This window comes from Odocoileus virginianus, chromosome 5 (assembly GCF_023699985.2).
Source record: "Odocoileus virginianus isolate 20LAN1187 ecotype Illinois chromosome 5, Ovbor_1.2, whole genome shotgun sequence".
NCBI classification, from domain to species: domain Eukaryota; kingdom Metazoa; phylum Chordata; class Mammalia; order Artiodactyla; family Cervidae; genus Odocoileus; species Odocoileus virginianus.
Genome location: NC_069678.1, coordinates 59831049 through 59851029, shown reverse-complemented (window position 1 = coordinate 59851029; position 19981 = coordinate 59831049). Strand labels below are relative to the sequence as shown.

Genomic DNA, 19981 nt, shown 5'->3' with positions numbered 1-19981 from the left:
TTTTGTGTTCCTGTCATGTGGAATCCACAAGGCTCTTGTCTTAGTTTCTTTTCCACTCCTCTCACTTTATTTTTTTTCTTTTTTTTCTCTCTCACTTAAAAGATTTTGATGAAATTTGGCCTTAAGTCTTTTTATAATGGAAATTCTCATGAAACCTAAATGCTTTTTTTTTTAATAATGACTTTTGTTATTATGAAAATGATTTACACTTAAAACAATACGTGTTCAAGCATCATGGAAAAGTGCAAAGATGTAAGAAAAAATGGTCCCAAATCCCACCACCAGGAAATAAGCAGTGTTGACATCTGGTGAGCATTGTTTTAGACATCCCTATTCAGAAATCATAATTGTAGTTTAACATTATTTAATGTGTCACAGTTGTTTTAAATCCCTAAAATCTTGTTTAATAGGGTTGTTTTCCGTGTTTCACAAATGAGGCAGAAAGTAGGAAGGTAACTTGCCAGGGTCATACAGATATTACTAATTAAGTGTTGGTAGTGCTATTCAGGTGCTTCCCTGGTGGCTTAATCAGTAAAGAATCCACCTGCAAGCAGGAGACCTGGGTTCAATCCTTGGGTTGGGAAGATCTGGAGAAGCCCATGGCAACTCACTCCAGTACTCTTGCCTGGAGAATCCCGATGAACAGAGGAGCCTGGTGGGCTACAGTCCATGGGGTCGCAAGGCATCGGACACAACTGAGTGACTAAGCACAGCACAGCACAGTGCTGTTAAAGCTAAGAGAGCTTGGAATTTGGTAAGTCAGACCAGATCTAAAAGGGGCGGGCACCAAGTGGTACCTGTCTGTTTAGATTGGTTAAATCACTTAGAAATACTGCCTCAGAATAAAGTCAAGCAGGTATTTGGACCACGCTTTACCTCTTAGTTGTCAGCATTTTGGCTCTAAGAATGAGTTATTTGTTCAATATGTGTTAACAAAAACTTGCCTGAATTTTTGGCATTATTTTTAACATTATATTTTGCTAATTTAGTATATGAAAATGATGATCAGCTCCTGTGGGACCCTGAATATTTACCAGAAGACAAAGTGATTGTGTTTCTTAAGGATGCATCTAGAAGAACAGGTGATGAGAAAGGTGTGGAAGCAATTCCTGAAGGATCTCACATAAAAGACAATGAACAGGTACCTGAATAAGAAGTAACTTAAAATTTTCCCCAAATACATTAACCACATATATGTATAAGTGCTGTCACAGTATTTTTCTCTCCACCAGTGTTCCTATACAGATGGTCTCTGACTTAACAGAGGATCAGCCTAAAATTTTTTGACTCTTTAGTTGGTATGAAAGCAATATGCATTCAGTAGAAACCATGCTTTGAATTTTGACCTTCGCCTGGGCTGGAGTTGAACATCTTTTGTGACGGTGGGCAGCGGCAGAAAGCCATACCTCCTGGTCAGTGCAGTCACAAGGGCGAACAGCTGATGCAGCCATTCTGAATCCATACAACCATTCTTTTTCGCTTTCAGTACAGTGTTCAGTAAATTAGGTGAGATAGTCAACACTTTATTATAATACAGGCTTTGTGTTGGATGATTTTGCCCAGCTGTAAGCCAAGTATGTGTTCTAAGCACATTTAAGTAGGCTCAGCGAAGTGACGATGTTCAGTAGGTGAGGTGTATAAAAGTGCATTTTCAGCTTGACATATTTTCAACTTAGGATGGGTTTTTTGGGACCCCTTGTAAGTAGAGGAAGCTCTATAATGTCATCAGCAGGGAATCTGAGGTTGTAATATGCATAATCTACATAGTATTGACAACACTCATTGGTATTTTAGCCTCAGTAGAAATTTTTATATTTTGCCTGTATGTATTTTTTTATTAGGCTTTTTGAACTTCCGTTGCATATCCCAGAGAATCTGTGGATATCATTAAGCTGGGAATACTCATCTGGGATAATGTAATTCTTTACCTAGTAGAACAGTGCCTACCATGAACCTAATAACAGCATTATATACTTTACTTTTTTCACCAATGCTTTTCTTTTCTGATTGTTTAAAATTATCTTTGAATAGAAACATTTAAAAAAAAAGGACTTGTGATTATTATAAGATGATTTCCTTTTATTTCTAAATTCCTAGAAAACCATGCCACTGCTAGAGGTTTGCTTATCCAGTATTTTCTACATATTTAGAGGCAGTTAATTATCAGGAATGAATTACATTTGTTTTTCTTTAGTGTTTTTTATGTTGCACTCACTGGAATTATTTGTCCTCCAGAAAGCATGGAGACACTGGATTCTAGAAGAGCCTTTACTCAGTTAAGAAATTGTCACCTTGAATTGTTCATAGTCCAGGTTACATATTGAAGCCTTTTATTTTTCTAGGCATTATATGAATTAGTTAAATGCAATTTTGATACAGAAGAAGCATTGAGAAGATTAAGATTTAATGTAAAAGCAGCTAGAGGTAAGCATAAATATTAACTTTGTTTTCATGATATAGCAGAAGTTTAAAACTTACGCTATTAAATTTTTTGAAATTTTAAAAGTTAAAAAATTTTTTACTAGGTATATCCTAAATTTATTAATTTATTAATACTAATCTTTCTGAATTTAGTAAATATTTGTTGGATAATAGTTTGTCATAACTTGTTAAATAACTTGTATATAACGTAAGTATTACACAAGGCATTATGGGGAATGGGGTTAATATTGTCCTTTCCTTTATGAGAAAATAAGACCATTTAAATAAAAATACATAATGCCTTTCAGTTTCAAGGCATTTATAAATATTTTCTTACTTGATCTTGGTAATGGTCCTGTGAACTGAGTAAAGTGACAGATGTTACAAAATTACGAGAACTGAGGTCTCTTTGCTGAGGGAAGCATGATTCATAAATAATGAAGCCATAGCTAGAATTCTTTTGTCACTCTTAAACTGGCTCCCACCCCACTTCACTAAGTGTACTGTTATATATCATTGTATAACCAGTGAAAGAGCATTCATTCAACAAAAATGGAAGGGCCTACTAAATTGTGAGGCTTTACCTATAAACAAGGCCCCTGAACTCTCGGTGTTTGGAGCCTAGGTAGCAAAGCTGAAAAATAGTTGTGAGTTCTTCCAAGGAGAATTCGAGGGTGCAGTTCAAACTTACTGCAGTGGGACTTTAACTAGTTGGGGGAAAGAATGAGGCAGTAAAAGAAAGCTTCTAGAACAAAATATTTTTACTGTGCTATAAAGGAATTAGCTAGGTGAAAGGGGGGATGAGATAAGAGGCATGAAATAACCTCTAGACAAAGGGAAGAGCATGCACAAAGTCTAAAGAAAGAAAGAAAATAATGAGTTTAAGGTATTGAAAGGTGACTGGTTTAGTTGGATCATAAAGAATAAGGAGGAAATGGCCTAAGTTGAGGTTGAAGAGTTAGGGACTAAATCATCCAAAATTTTATTAAATAAGGATGTTAAGTTACGTGCAGCATTTGGGAGAATATTGCTTAACAGTTTCCTTCCCCCTCTTTGCCACCCCCCCCCCCCCCCAATTTTGTCAGAGGAATTATCTGTTTGGACGGAGGAAGAGTGCAGAAATTTTGAACAAGGGTTGAAGGCCTATGGAAAGGATTTTCATTTGATTCAGGCTAATAAAGTAAGTAATGATATATGTTGTCTCTTTTTATAAAAATAAATTTAGTTAACCTTGGTCATATGAAATCTATATTTTCTAATGTTAAAAGTTGTGTAGTGAATATTTAACATGCTAGTCTTTAGGGAATTATGATAAGCATGCCTAGACTTCCTGGCATATGTTTGCCAGTGACTGTTCCCAGTATGTGGTATTTATTGGAAACTTTTAAGAACTGTCTGCTTAAAACTATGTTTGTCAGCTTCTGGATGGGATGGGTGAGTACCATGTAATTACTTAAAACTATTTTCCACAAACTGGTTAACAGATTTTTCTTTAAACTTAGAAACTTTAAAGCATTTTTACCATGAAAATATTTACAATTAAAATTTTTTTGTTTGCTTAAGTCCTGAGTGTTCTAAAATCAGACACCTAATATTTAATTTGCTTTTAATTAAGACTTGATTTTCCAGAAAAATACCTCTAAAAGTCAGTTTTATTATGCATTATATAATTTTATAATTGAGCATAATTTATTATGCCATATGAATATCAACTATACAGTGTTAACTTATATCCCCTCAGATTTCATAATTACTTACAAATTTATTTAGGCATAATTCTCTTAAACTGAAATCAGGTAAGATTTTTAATAGAACTATGCAATTGTAAAGAATAAAAAATTGTGTTCCTAAGGAAAATTAGGACAGGCAAAATTAAAATCTAAAATTTAAATATGGCACATTAAGTAATGTCTAGGCTTATAAATGTCACATTTTTAGCTAATATAAATGACAAGGAACTTGGCTTTACATGTGTCCTCAAAGATGGTATATCAGATGTGTGATGGCTTACCTAGGGTGATGTTACAAGTATCTGGGTTTTATGGGCTTGAGTCTGAAGCTCTGTAAATAGTCTGTCCTCACATCCTCTTTTACATCTCTGGATGTGATCGGATGGTTTTCACTTGATTTGTTTCAACACGTTTAACAGTATCCATTTTATGTGCCATAAATAAAATAGTTGCTTACAAATTCTGAGTTGATTTTTCTCAGTTTTGGTGTTCTTTAGTTTATTGTTGATAATTTTGTTAATTGTGTTACTTGACATCAGCCATAACTAATAAGACAGAAATTTTGAGTCTTAGCATTGACAAAAAAAAGATGTAGCCAAACCATGTTAATGTTGTAACCAAATCATCTGATAATCTCCAATATAGTGACTTCTCTGTGAAAGAACTGTATTATGCCAATGACTAGCTATATATGTTTCTGATTTAAAGAAAAGCAAGTGAACTCATGGTTGAAATCAGGGCAAGATTCTGAAAAAGTTTTCTAGCATTCCTGCTTAAATTCAAACAATACTGACCCAAGCACGCTATGGAGGGGGACCCCTGGGATGATAAGCTGATGTAACTCAAAGGAGCCACAACCTCCCCTGCCCCAAAATCCTTTTTAAGGAGTAAGAACTTAGTAGGTGACTTAAAACTATTAGCCAGAAAAAGTCTTAACATAATATTGAAATAAGAGCTTGATTTCTTACTTATGGAGAATATTTGGGACGGTGATACTTCAGTGTTAAAAAAAAGTCATCTGACCTATACCTAATTCACAGGTTTGTCCCAGTGAACCATAGGGAGGACAATTCTTAAGAAGGAGGGGAATAGTCCATTGAAAATATTGTTTTTACACCTGGAATTGAAATTTGGGTCTTAATCATAGGTTGTATTATGCAGACTTACTTAGTTGAGGATTTTTCATAATACTTTTGCATGCCACAAAATGTCTTTTCAATTTTTGCTTTCAGTAAAGTACAGTTGACTTGACAGTTGTCTTCTAGAATAAGATTCTAAAAAGGAAGCGAAAAAACAGCTTGAGAAGGTGATTGGGATTTTTGTTTTTAAAACACTGATAGTTTTGTCTTAAAGCAACATGGGCCAAAGTCATGAAGTGCAATCAGAGGGGCAGAAAGAAGAATAGGTGCCACCTAACAAAATAAGGATGTCATAAAGTTGACCTTAGGTCCAGTCAGTCCCACAGCAGATACGCAACTTCAGGATCAGAAACTTCTAAGTTAAATCATATCATCTTGCATCTCAAAACACTCATTCAGATACACTTTCCCTTTTAAACTCCCAGTATTTTCTATGCAGCAACCCTACCAGCTCTACAAGCAAAGTAGCAAAAAAGGGAATTTTGTCAACATCATCTGCCAATCCCATATATTTAATATAGTGTAAGAGGAACCATTCAGTTCCCAAATAGGTATAGCACAGTAAACCACTGGAGTGACTTTGTAAACAAATACTCAGTTCAGCCACTCAGTCATGTCCGACTCTTTGCAACCCCGTGGACTGCAGGACGCCAGGCCTCCCTGTCCATCACCAATTCCCAGAGCTTACTCAAACTCATGTCCATCGAGTTGGTGATGCCATCCAATTGTCTCATCTTCTGTTGTCCCCTCCTCCTCCCGCTTTCAATCTTTCCCAGCATCAGGGTCTTTTCAAATGAGCCAGCTCTTCACATCACGTGGCCAAAGTATTGGAGTTTCAGCTTCAGAATCAGTCCTTCCAATGAGTTTTCAGGACTGATTTCCTTTAGGATTGCTGGTTTGATCTCCTTGCAGCCCAGGGGACTCTCAAGAGTCTTCTTCAACACCACAGTTCAAAAGCATCAGTTCTTTGGCACTTAGCTTTCTTTATAGTTGGACTATACATCCATACATGACTACTGGAAAAACCATAGGTTTGACTAGATGGACCTTTGTTGGCAGAGTAATTTCTCTGCTTTTTAACATGCTATCTAGGTTTGTCCTAGCTTTTCTTCCAAGGAGCAAGCGTCTTTTAATTTCATGGCTGCAGTCACCATCTGCAGTGATTTTGGAGCCCAAAAAATAAAGCCTTACAAATAGCTGAGAAAAGAGAATCTAAAGGCAAAGGAGAAAAGGAAAGATATATCCATTTGAAATAAATATTAGCATTTTTATAATAGCTTTTAACTCACTGGAATATTTTTAGCCTTTCTACAATGTAAGTAGCTGAGTCTGGATCATTGTTGGGATTAGTAAGAGAATCCTTTAAAAGGGCATTTAAATTCAGTCTTCCTAGGTGTTCTGTGAGTAAAAGTATTGCAGATTTCTTAAAACATAATTCAGATGCCACTGCCAGACATTTTTGATAAAGGAGTATTTATTTTTATAGTAAATGAATATGATAGTCTCTTTAAAAGCATAATGCTTAGTATCTGAAGACCTGTTGCCAATATATTATTTCTCTGAGTGGGAGCTTAGAAAGAGTAATTTTTAACACAGCTGGTACTGTATTATATTTTATAACTGGTATTATTTATTACTTAAAGGTCAGCTAAATTTATTTTCAAACTTAAGGTTTTTTCATGAAATAACTCCTTTAAGGAGGAAATGATTCTTAAAAAGAAGTATTTGTTTCTTATAGGTTCGAACAAGATCAGTTGGTGAATGTGTAGCATTCTATTATATGTGGAAAAAATCTGAACGTTACGATTTCTTTGCTCAGCAAACACGATTTGGAAAAAAGAAGTATAATCTTCATCCTGGTGTAACGTGAGTTCATTTTTTCTTTTGAGTCATTTTAGCCAAGCTTTTCTAAATTTTTCTTGAGAGAATAGTGATTTTTAGACTCTTCTTTCTTTAAAAGGATAAAAGTTTACACTAATTTCAGTTTATCCATTTATTGACATCCTCATGGGGTATTTAGACTTTCAGTGTCTTATAAAACATTGTAAATTACAGTTCATATTATTTGAGACAGCAAATTTATCAAAGTAGATGTTAAGAGTATATGTTTTCAGTAGTATTCCTGAGAGGAGATGGATGAGAAGAACTGTGAAAGCATGTTTTTGTTAAATTCTATTCCACTCAGTATAAGCACATGCAGTTTTGATTTAATAACACTGAGAGAGCAATAAGAATAGGAGAGACTGTCTTTTCTAAAACTTATAGGGCCATATGACTAATAGTCCTTTAAAGAGGAGGGGAAATTAATATTTTTCATTGCACAATCTATTTTAGATCTTGAGAACCAAAAATAAGATCTGTATATAGATGCTGTCAAAGGAAAAAACATGAAAATGTAATAAATCAGGTCAAATTGCATTTTCTTTTTTGTTACAAAATATTTTATAGAGAAATGAACATGTACATGATAAGTTCCCTTTTCCTAAATATTCTGAAGCCTTTTCCTCTAACAGAAACAATATTTAATAAATAATACAACTTTAGCTAACTCCTAGTGATAGAGGGAGTATAGTTACTATATCCATTTTTTAAGCAAAATGCCTCATATGTCATCCAGTCCCCATGCACCAAATTCTGTTAGCTTCTTTTAGTCTAGCTACTGAATGATACATTATCCCCAATCTCACTAGTAATATGTTACTGTTAAGTACTTAGTAATAGAGTATCGAACCCTTTATTTCATGTATTGCTCTAAAATACTGATGAACTTTACAGTGAAATTCACTTTACCATACTTGCCTTTATTATTCCCTGTATCATGTTTATGGAATAAAAATAATGAAGAGTTGTGACTTCATTTGGTCAGCCTGCACCAGTAAAATTGTTAAGCCTAGCCAAATAATTGCCTTTGAAAGATGTGCTTATTTGCATACTCTTGTGCTTTTCAAACTACTCTACTTGACTGTTTCTTGGTCATATTCATTACACGTGTTTCTTCTGGTCACTTCCCTGTCTGGAGTATTCAAACACTCTAAAATCCAAAGCAAACTTATCTGAAAGGGAATAAATGGGTATAATTGTCCTTGGAAATCATGAGACATTGGACTCTGCCCCATTCCTTTTTGTTCAAAGGCCATAATGAGTAGAATTTTATATATAACAGTATTCCAGTTTTTATATAATTGCTTATTATTATCAATTTATAGTTAAATATTTATTGGTAGCATTGAGACATAATGTAAAACTACATATGGCTATCCAGTCTTCAGAATATATCTTAAAATAGTTTCCAAGCTATAGTGAAAAGCAATAGTAACATCTTTCATCTTTTCACCCATTTCAGAAAGTTTACACACGAACTGCAGGCAGTCTGTCGTCATCAGCAATAAAAATACAAGAATTGCCATGCTGGGTCAGACCCATGGGTCATTCAGATTTCTCTTTCATAAAGCATCACCAAGGGAAGTGTTGTGGGCTGGCTTAATTGGTCCTCTGTGACGTCAGGCTCAACAGGTTAGGTAGGGATGTGCCGCTAAACATTTTAGTTTTTCTAATAATCTCTCCATAGCTTCTGAAAAATCTTTTGAAGCTACTTATATCTGTCACCTTGATTCTTCTTAAGATTTAAGAATTCTGTAGATGGAGTTCAGTTCAGTTCAGTCGTTCAGCCATATCTGACTCTGTGACCCCATGAATCACAGCATGCCAGGCCTCCCTGTCCATCACCAACTCCTGGAGTTTACTGAAACTCATGTCCATTGAGTCGGTGATGCCATCCAGCCATCTCATCCTCTGTCGTCCCCTTCTCCTCCTGTCCCCAATCCTTCCCAGCATCAGGGTCTTTTCCAATGAGTCAACTCTTCACATGAGGTGGCCAAAGTATTGTAGTTTCAGCTTCAGCATCAGTCCTTCCATGAACACCCAGGACTGATCTCCTTTAGGATGGACTGGTTGGATCTCCTTACAGGCCAAGGGACTCTCAAGAGTCTTCTCCAACACCACAGTTCAAAAGCATCAATTCTTTGGTGCTAAGCTTTCTTCATAGTCCAACTCTCACATCCATACATGACCACATAACCTTGACTAGACGGACCTTTGTCGGCAAAGTAATGTCTCTGCTTTTTAATATACTATCTAGGTTGGTCATATCTTTCCTTCCAAGGAGTTAGTGGCTTTTAATTTCATGGCTGCAATCACCATCTGCAGTGATTTTGGAGCCCAAAAAATAAAGTCTGACACTGCTTCCACTGTTTCCCCATGTATTTCCTATGAAGTGATGGGACCAAATGCCATGATCTTAGTTTTCTGAACGTTGAGCTTTAAGCCAACTTTTTCACTCTGCTCCTTCACTTTCATCAAGAGACTTTTTAATTCCTCTTCACTTTCTGCCATAAGGGTGGTGTCATCTGCGTATGTGAGGTTATTGATATTTCTCCTGGCAATCTTTTTTTTTTTTCCTCCCGGCAATCTTGATTCCAGCTTGCGCTTCTTCCAGCCCAGTGTTTCTCATGGTGTACTCTGCATATCGGTAGTCATAGTTAAAAGTAATCACATATCTTCTCTTTTCTCAGGCTTTAAGAGTTAACAGTATGTCCCCTGGTGTTACAGTATGAAGTGAAGAAATGTTTTCCTGCTAGGCAAGAACACTGTTTTGTAGTCTTCAGCTATATTCCCTCTAGGTCTTTTATAAAGTTTTTTTTTTCTTTTTTTAACTGAAAACTTTTTTTTTTTTTTGACTCCTCCTCATCCCTTTCAGCTGTGTTAAGTCTCCTATGAGAAGCCATGACTAGACTGTATATTGCAGATAGGGAGAGATTGTGGTTTTCTCTAGCATAGAAATATTTTTGTGTTTGCTTCCACGACCTTCTCTTTCCATTAACAGTTGCACTTTAAGTGACCACACAAAATTTAAATGCCTTTAGACAAAAACATTAAGTTAATGCCTTTAGACAGAAATTTGACTGAATTTTTCAATCTTCCTCTTTAGTCAGAATGTATAGTTAAGAACAGATTATCCTGAAAGTTATTTGCTTATTTTTCTGTTACATAGTTACCTTTCATTTGTTCACCAAAATGAAGCACATTTGCCACTTTGCTGCCTATACATGACCTTTGATAAATCCTACTGCAGTCTCTCCATTCACTACCTAAAAGAATTGGTAGCCATATGCAAACTGAAGATTTTGCTGTAACAGCCTTGCAGATAATTACAATTTTTTTTTTTTTTAGTAAAAAATAACTTGGCATAATTCTAACTATTTGAATGCTTCTCCAACCCCCTGGATGGTCTACTTACCTCCTCTTTCCTTAAGCATTCTGGATGGCATTAACCTTTAAGAAAGAGTAGTAATAAGTCTTTAACGATATCATTGTTATATTCAGAGATTTAAAATAATTTTGGTATCTCGTCAGTTCTAGTTTCCTTTGAGTGGCTTTTAACATCTTCCATTACCCATTCCCACTATACCAGATTTATTTCCAGCAATTCTTCCTAGTGCATTATCTGTTTCTGTTAGTTTTCACTTCTGAAGTCCCTTTGGCATTGCATTCATCATGTTCATTCTGTTTCCATGTGCTTCAGATTTATTACCTAATTGTTCTATAATGATGAATGACATAAAGCCAAAGAGATCTTAAAAGACCATCAAATTTAATTCCCTCCATTTATAGATGAGGAAAATAAAGCCTAAAATGTTAATTAGTTGCAGACTGTTAACCACAGACTTTCAGTAAAGTTCCAAGCCCGTCCGTGGTTTCTTTCTTGTGCACATTCCTACTTACCCTGCTCACAAACTTCTGAAAGATATGTCTTAATATTTTTATTATTCTTGTTCTGAGGGAATTTAAAAATAAATAATGTATTAAGGTTTTTATTGTACTTCTCTACACTGCAAACTTAGGCACCAATGGTGCAGAGGTAAAGAAAGCAGACTGAACTCCCTTCCTTCACGGGATTATTCATTACAGGTGACATCAGACTTTTCCTGTAAAGAGCTAGAGAGTAAATATATTAGGCTTTGCAGATGTTAAGTTCTCTTGAAACTACTTAGGTCTGCTGTTGGTGTGTAAGAGTTGTCATAGACACTATGTAAATGAATGGATATGACTGTGTTCAGTAACATATTATCCACAGAAATAGATCGCCAGCCCACAGGCCTTAGTTTGCTGACCTTTATTCTAGTGACTCAGTAGCACTTCATAGTTCATAAAACACTTTGCTACTCATATCTATATGACAGCCCAGTACATAGGTCATGTATGATTACATGGATTTTATAACTAAAGACACTAAACCTGAGAGAGATAGGTATTTAGTTCAGATCTAACCTCAACCCAGTGTCACTTACCACAAATGTCATCCCACACCATTGAGCTCGAAAATGACTTAGGGAAGACGTACACTCAACCTCTGATGATACGCGGGCAGACGAAGCTAGTAGATAAGCCCAGGAACTTTGTGAGCTTATTATAGCTCAGCTCTCATGGAAGGGTGATACAGAAAGTAACAGGAAGTTTCAGGAAGGTATTTCATTATTAGGTCCTAGTTTGTCTTTCAGATATTGCCATAGTCATAAAATAATCTTTGTAAGCTTTACAGTTCAGTCTGTGTTCAGAAATTCTTTTGTACTCCTTGTGATTGACATCATCCCTCTTCACTTACAGCCTTTCTGATTTTAGTTGGGCCACTCTGATCACTTGCCTACAATTTCTAAAGTTTTAAAACTGCCTGTTGGTCCGTAACATTTGCTAGTGTAAAGCCCTCACACATTTTTCCTACAGACATTTAACCAAAAGGAGTTTTCGATTTAAATGTTCCCACTGGGATTAATGTAAGAGAAAATTAGGGTATACTTGCTTATAAAGCCTTGTAAATTTAACCTCAGTCAGTTTTAATTTTCAGCTATTTTTAATATAAGAAAATAATTATTGTTTCCCTCAATTTTAAGGGATTACATGGATCGTCTTCTAGACGAAAGTGAAAGTGCTGCTTCCAGTCGAGCACCATCTCCTCCCCCAACTGCCTCAAACAGTAGCAACAGCCAGTCTGAGAAGGAAGATGGCACTATAAGCAATAGTAATCAGAACGGTAAGCAAGCAGAGAAACACTTGTATTTCTTCATAATGATGGGCACTTTTCCTTCAATAGCCTGGGAAATTCTGTTTCCGTGTCTGTTCAACCCCCAAAGCAGACCTAAAGTCATAAATTCCAGATGAAACATAGTATCAGGGTGCATATATACTAACACAGAGAATATGTACAAGTTAATTGGAAAGAATTCCCATTGATATCACTAAAAAGTACATTTAATAAAGTACAACATCAACAATGACCATTTCTTTTAAGAAAATAGCATCTATTTTCTTATCAGGTTGGAATGTCTAGATGTAAGTATTCTTATTTATTAAGTCTTAGACCAGAACTCCAGCCATTTCACATCAGAAGTACTTATAACAGTCTAGCAGGAAACCACTTTAAGCATATAAATGGAAAAAAGCAGATAACAAGGGCACCTTTTAAATATTTTTTCTCCTTGATAGCATAATAACCTAGAAAGGTAAGAAAAGATAAAACAGATATGTCAGCCTGTGCATTAATATTATACAGAGACATTCACTTTAACACCCATGAAAAAGAAACACATATTTCAGTTTAAGATAGGTTCTGGTTTAAAATATTCAGTGGACTGAGGATCAGTAAGGCCTGGTCAGAGAATTTTCTTGATTTCTACTTTAATTAAAATAGTCTTAAGGAAGACCATCTCTAAGCATAAAGTAATAAATCTTCTCTGATCCTCTTTAATAGGAAACTGGTAAATTATAGAGATAAGCTCGGCCACCTGCATTCTGATGTAATAGTTTTAGGGGAGGGCCAGTGGAGAGCTAATCCCTTCCCCCCCTCAAAAATTAGAAGAGGAACATTGAACAATTTGACCTTTCTTCTGATCTTTGCTCTCACACTGGCATTTAATATACTGTGGTGAATATACTTTTTCATTTAATGATCCCTTTCCATTCCCTCATTACTTCCCCTCTAAGAACAAGCCAAACAAATATTAGGGCTCAGCAGCCATTTCCTGATTCAGGAACATTCAGGTTCACTGACATGATTTCTAATGCCAGTCACAACCATCCTAAAGTTGAATAAGCAGCTGAGATTGACCTTGGGACTAGAGTGGAAACTCAGGTAGGCAGACGGTTGATGGTACAGTCAACCCTCTGTATCTGCAGGTTCCACGTCTGCAGATTCAACCAAGTGCCTATCAAAATACTTAAGGGATAATCTCTAGAGTATATGTAATACCTAAATAAAATATAAACACTATTTAAGTATTTGCCAGCACAAAGTAAATTCAAGTTTTCGCCTTTTGGAACTTTCTGGAATTTTTTTTTTTTTTAAGTGTTTTGAAGGCAGTTGGTTGAATCTTTTTAACCATTTGATGATAACATGCAGTTAGCCTAGGAGGAGTGTTCATGAATTACTTAACACATTACTCCGCCCAGAAGCGATTCACATGCAATACAATTAAGATTTCCAGTCTTTTTAAGGAAAGGAAGACCTTTCCAACCCAATAGTCTTTTTTCGTAAGGGGTTTTAATTAGTGTCTTGAAATCTAATAGTGATTTTTGAGCTAATGATCGTTTAACCTAGCTTCTTGTGCTTACTATGGAAAAATCACTCCTTTTATATCATATGGTGCGTAATCCCATAAGCAGTTATGGTTTGAGTGCATTTCTGAGTTGAGAAAATAGAATACTTTCTTTGACCAAAATGTGTATTTGAGGCTCATTCTTTATAGTGAATATTTTTCAGATAATTAAATTTTCATTTTCTCCAGTAGCACATTCTGTATTTTACATTAAGCATTCACAAAATTTGTCTTCCATTTTGCAGTCAACTGTAACATGACCTTTTGTACGTTATTAATTATGCAATTTCTTTTCTCAATCTATTAGGAGGGAATTTGTGTTTGCCTTTAGCATTTTCAAGTGTATGCTTGTATAGTACAGGCATTAATTTAACATTATGACAGATTAATGTTAAGAATGAAAAAGTCATGTCATCTTGCTTTTGTAAGGCAATTAGAAAACTCAAGCTTCTATAGAAAGGATATAATTTTTTCATTGTTTTAGAAAGTTAAAAACTGCTAAACCTGAATAATTTATGAATATCTTTGCTTTAACTCAGCTTATTTAGACTGCTGGTGGATCCATTGCTTATTTGTTGCCATGTAATACCAGCATGCTATTAATACATACCAAATCCTGGTCTTAATTGTTTACATTCATTAGCTTAATCTTCACAGCAACCCTATAAATTTGTTGTTATCCTCATGTATATGTGTGATCAGACTGAGGTACAAGAGAGTGTAAATAATTTGCCTAAGGTCACACAGCTACTAAAGTAAATAAAGCCAGAGTTCAAACTATATATATACACACACACATACACATATTTGATACCTCACTTCCTTGATAAAAAGTTATTTTATAGCTGTTTATAGCACTTTTATAATAATTTATGAATTTAGCTTTATAATATTAGCAGTTTCTTTCATGTCTCTTCCAACCAAGGGGTGTCATCTAATGGACCAGGTGAAACATTAAACAAAGAAGATGTGAAAGTTGAAGGATTACATGTTAATGGACCAACAGGTGGAAGTAAGAAACCACTTCACACAGATATGGATACCAATGGTTATGAAACAGATAACCTAACCACTGACCCAAAAGTCGCCCATATGACTGCAAGAAATGAAAATGATTTTGATGAAAAAAGTGAGAGACCTGCCAAAAGGCGAAGGGTAAACAGCAATGGAAAAGAAAGTCCAGGTGGTTCTGAGTTTTTCCAAGACACAATCTCACATGGAAAATTTGAAGAACTTGAGAACACAGATGACTAAACTTTACTTTCTTTGGAGTAAATTCTGGTGTGACTAAAATTTTCAGGGTTGATGGGTTACCTTAAAAAGTTGATTTCCTTGAAGCAGTTGGTTAAAATTTGAATTGAGTCCTAACTTTAGTAAATAAGATTTCATAATTCTGCTTTTTGCAGATTTTTTGCTTTAAAATTGTAAAGGCCCTTTTAAGGAAATAACATAGTTTAGTAAGTTTGAATGAACTACAGATACATCTGTACCTTCTCATTTGATGTATTAATCCTAAAATTTCACTGCAAGGTACTTTTTGCTTAGTTTGATGGCAGAGAAGAAAAAAAACAAGTTCAAATTTCTGATTAACACCAATTTTTCAGAGTTTCTTAAAATGTCTTTTATAACAGACATTTTTCTCTCCATACAAATTGAGTATCATTATTAAGGAAACCCTATGAATCCTGAAAGTTATGCTAGCATGATTTTTTTATATATAGAAGTTTAAAAATAAACCAAGTCAGGTTTGTATATGTAAAATTGTTGACATCAATGATGTCTTTCCATATTCTTATCTGGGCTTAAGAAATACATTCTGTATTTTTCCAGATTCTTTGTAGCCTTTGAAAGATTTTTACAGTACATATGTCTTGACTGAGCTGTCCTTTCTTAACACAAAAGCTTGTATAATTTTCTTAACTTGTACAGTTGGTAAACTTTTATGAGAGGAATTGATATTCTGAGTCTGTCAGCTTTCATTTTATTTTGCTAAGGTTTTTCTAATGAATTTTTAAGTGTTTGTGTAGTAACTGAGTCATGTTTCTTATCCAGGTGGTAAAAAGCATTCATAAAGGATTGTGAACATTTGTTTTTTCAAGTTTTTACTTAAGGACAAATAGTTTGAGAACTGAAATTAAGCATGATACTTAGATCACACAGTTTGTTTTGCATTTGTTATAATTTTCAAGATTATTTTTGAAGCAAAACAGAAGTTTAATGTTGACTTCAAGTGCTTAAATGTATCATGCTGACCAGAATCCCATTCAGTTATTTTTATATGCTTTATAAAATTTCCCATTTTTGCATTAAATAAACAGGGGAAAAGGTCAAGTGATACTTAGATACTGGCACACACAAAGAGTTGGCAGGCAATGATACTGATTTTATGAGGAAAAAGTGATAAACTTATCTGGTGATAATAGATCACCAGATAATTAGATTTCCAATTACAATCCAGCTTTTCATATTTGATAGTGCATTTCCAAAGTGAAAATAAGCTATTCAGTAACCATTGCTCTGTGTGATTACAAATAGGATCATCCATTCACAAAGAGTCGGACACGACTTGCGTGACTGAACTGAACTGATTTGCATCACCTTGCAAGAGTGCCATTTTATTTTTAGTGCAAAATTCTTATTTTAAAAAATGTAGTTTTATACAGCTGATAGACCAACCTATATCCAAACTTTTATAAAAGATTATTAACTACTCTTATCACACAGACATACCCCCAAATACTTCTAGCAGTTCATTTTCAGCCATCAAAGAGCCAATGTCTTTTTAGAATATATCTTCTGTGATCTTGTTTTTAATGGCTCAGCTGTCTAATGCAATTGAGTAGAGGTTTGCACTGAGAAATTATGGTTTAGGCCTTATCCTCCATGAAGTATTACTATTAACCTATGTTCAGACTGCTTCCCTCCACCAATGTGAACAACTTTTTTCCCCCAAACAGTGTTAAAAGCCACTTTACAACACTTGACTTTACATGATGTAGATTCACTGTTATTACATATAGATCCAAGTAAATCAAAGTTTTGGGTGAATGTGGTGAGAAGCGTGAGCTTTTTGTAGTTTTTGTTTTACCTAGAACATTAATTTATCCAGAATGGCAGCTTTAGCAGATGGTCACAATCCATTTTCTAAATCAAATTTTATTATATGAATCCAAAGTATCCTAGCTCTTTTTCAAAGATGGTGTATAGAAATAGTGATGATGTACTTTTTTAAGTTGTTGCAATATTAAAGATGCCATTTTCACCTTTTTTTAAAAGATGCATTTTGTTAGCAGGTTTGTGAAGTTCTTGCAAACTGATATTACAGGAACATTTTAAATAAATTCTCAGGCATGTTTGCAAATACGGCACATGTTGTATACATGTTAGGAAATTTTACTTTTCTTAATCTTTTTAAAGTCTGCCTAATGAAAAACATTCCACTATTATAATACATAATGCTCAGCTTTTCATAGAGAAATATTTAATTGTATTTTATGTTTATATAGGTATTTGACACAGTACATTGTTCTTTATAATGCAGCCACTATAACTTGATAAGTCATTGCACTACTTTAAAAAATTTTAGTAATATCATGAATTTAATTTGCTTAAGATTTAGTACATTTCATAACTCTTGACAAACTGCATTGGGAAAAGAAGCCTTCGTTAATAGTTACTTAGTCTCCCTCACCCCATACCTACCCCCAGCAAAGCACTATCTTCATTTGGAATGGTATTCTGTTCTATGATGTGTTTTCAAATAGAGTTCAAAATTTGCAACTCAGTTCAACAAAACAAATATGTTGAGCTTTAAAATGTATTTGAAATAATATTTAAATAGGCATTTAAAATTATGGATTAATGTTTTTAAATTTATGCATAATAATTTTGCACTGTAAAATAATTCCCTTACCCTGTTCCCTCTCTGCCATTCTGAATATGCTTATTAAAATATTTTTTTAAACATATTTGCCTACATAATGCTTTGTGAATGATTTTTAGTAGATTGAGTAGGTGTTAATTATAGATTTTAAGTTTGAATGATGCAGTTTACAATGTGAATGTATACAGTTTGTTCTTTCAGCTCCTAGACAAGGGTGTGAAGTAGTGTTTCAGTGGCTCCTGATCCCTTTTACCTCATGGGTAAATGGACAGATGATGTTTTTTTGTCCTCCAGAGAGATCCTTAGGTCTGTGGACCTCTATTCACCCGTATCTCTTTCTCTGAACTACTTACAAATATTTTGTTTCCTTCTTTTACAGTGCAATTTATATCACATACAGTTGCTGAAGAATTTTCCAGGCAGGATGTGTGCTGATGACCCTTGGGGTGTGTAACCAGCTCTGCTAAATATCAAATGTAATCACTGCTAAACACCAAATCAGAAATAAAGGTTTTTCTAATTATAATCCATATTTATGCAAAGTACCAGTGAGGAAAACCATATAAATCTCTCCCTTAAAATGACCTTCCTATATCATTATGCTTACTGATTAAACTTTTTATCATAAAATCAACTCCGCTGTTTAGTAATCAGGTTTATCCTTTGCAAAATCTTATCTGCCCCATGTTATGGACTGACTTTATGTATTTAAATATTTGCAGTAATCTCTGTCTTCTAATACCAATTATCCATAATCTTATTTTTTACCCTTAGTATTGTGCTGGCATCTTTGACATCTGACATCTGTGTTTTTTCTTTACCAAACATGATTATTTATCTTGTTTTTATACTAGGTCCTGTGACTTTTTTAGAGTATGTAATATACAGTTGACCCTTGAACTACACAGGTTTGAACTGCATGGGTCCATTTACATGCAGATTTTCTTTAGTAGTAAATACCACATGATCCTTGCTTGGTTGAATCTGTGGGTGTGAGACATTGGATGACAAGAGGAATACTATACAGAGGGCAGACGGTAAATTACGCACACAGTTTCAACTGGGTGGAGGGTCAGCACCCCAGCCTCTGTGTTGTACAAAGGTCAGCTGTACTTAAAGTGTCATTTTGCTTGTTCCAAGAAGTGAACTTGAATGTGCATTTAAAGTCTACTTATTCTGTGAAGAACATTGAGGAATTGCCATATAAACTGAGGTTGAACTTCTAATTCTCCTTTGTCCAAACTGATGGTAAAACCTTCACATTTAAAAGTCAATGATAAGTTCTCATCATGTTTCCGTATGCAATATTCAACAAACGTTTGGGCCTGTACTTGTGCCGGCTGCTGTGCTTAACTTACGGCTTCAGAGATGTAGCATGTTCTTCTCAAGGCATTAGGTGAATACAGCAGTGTAAGTGTGTGCTGAGTCCAAGGAGGGCACAAGAAAAGAGGAGGTATGAGCTCAGGGGAATAAAGAGCTAACAACTGTTTGCCCATAATTCTAGCTAGTAAGATTTTCCTTGAACTTACTGTATTTGTTAGAAATTAAGCAACTATAAGAGGAACTAAACAGCCTCTTGATGAGGGTGAATGAAGAGAGTGAGAAAGCCGGCTTAAAACTGAGCATTCAGAAAACTAAGATCATGGCATCTAGTCCCATCACTTCATAGCAAATAAAAAGGAAAAAAGTGGGGAACAGTGATAGATTTTCTTTTCTTGGGCCACAAAATCACTGCAGATGGTGACTGCAGCCATGAAATTTAAAAACACTTGCTCCTTGGAAGAAAAGCTATGACAAACCTAGGCAGTGTATTAAAAAGCAGAAATGTCACTTCGCTGACAAAGTCCATATGGTCAAAGCTAAGATTTTTTCAGTAGTCATGTATGGATGTGAAAGTTGGTCCATAAAGAAGGCTAAGTGCCAAAGAATTGATGCCTTCAAATTGTGGTGCTGGAGAAGACTCTTGAGACTCCCTTGGACTCCTAGGAGATCAAACCAGTCCGTCCTAAATGGGAATCCTGACTATTCAGGATGTGGGAAAATGGGAAACCCTGACTATTCATTGGAAGGACTGATGCTGAAACTGAATTGTCAATACTTTGGCCACCTGATGCGAAGAACCAGCTCACTGGAAAGGACCTGTATGCTGCAAAGATTGAC

The 19981-nt window shown here is 35.0% G+C and overlaps 1 protein-coding gene across 15 annotated transcripts in view; it reads left to right on the top strand.

Annotated features, from left to right (window-relative positions):
* The window catches only part of MIER1 (MIER1 transcriptional regulator), a 71973-nt gene extending 53518 nt beyond the window's left edge, over positions 1-18455 (top strand). For 14 of the 15 annotated variants that reach the window (XM_020896145.2, XM_020896147.2, XM_070467984.1 and 11 more), the window contains 6 exons: positions 990-1141; positions 2343-2424; positions 3507-3601; positions 7029-7156; positions 12238-12377; positions 14864-17906. In XM_020896145.2, coding sequence (XP_020751804.2) covers positions 990-1141; positions 2343-2424; positions 3507-3601; positions 7029-7156; positions 12238-12377; positions 14864-15192 — 926 coding nt within the window. In that variant the 3' untranslated portion in view covers positions 15193-17906. Of the gene's footprint in view, positions 1-989; positions 1142-2342; positions 2425-3506; positions 3602-7028; positions 7157-12237; positions 12378-14863; positions 17907-18200 lie in introns of those variants that run through there. The other variant, XM_070467986.1, reaches the window with a different exon arrangement.
* The last annotated feature ends 1526 nt before the right edge of the window (positions 18456-19981 follow it).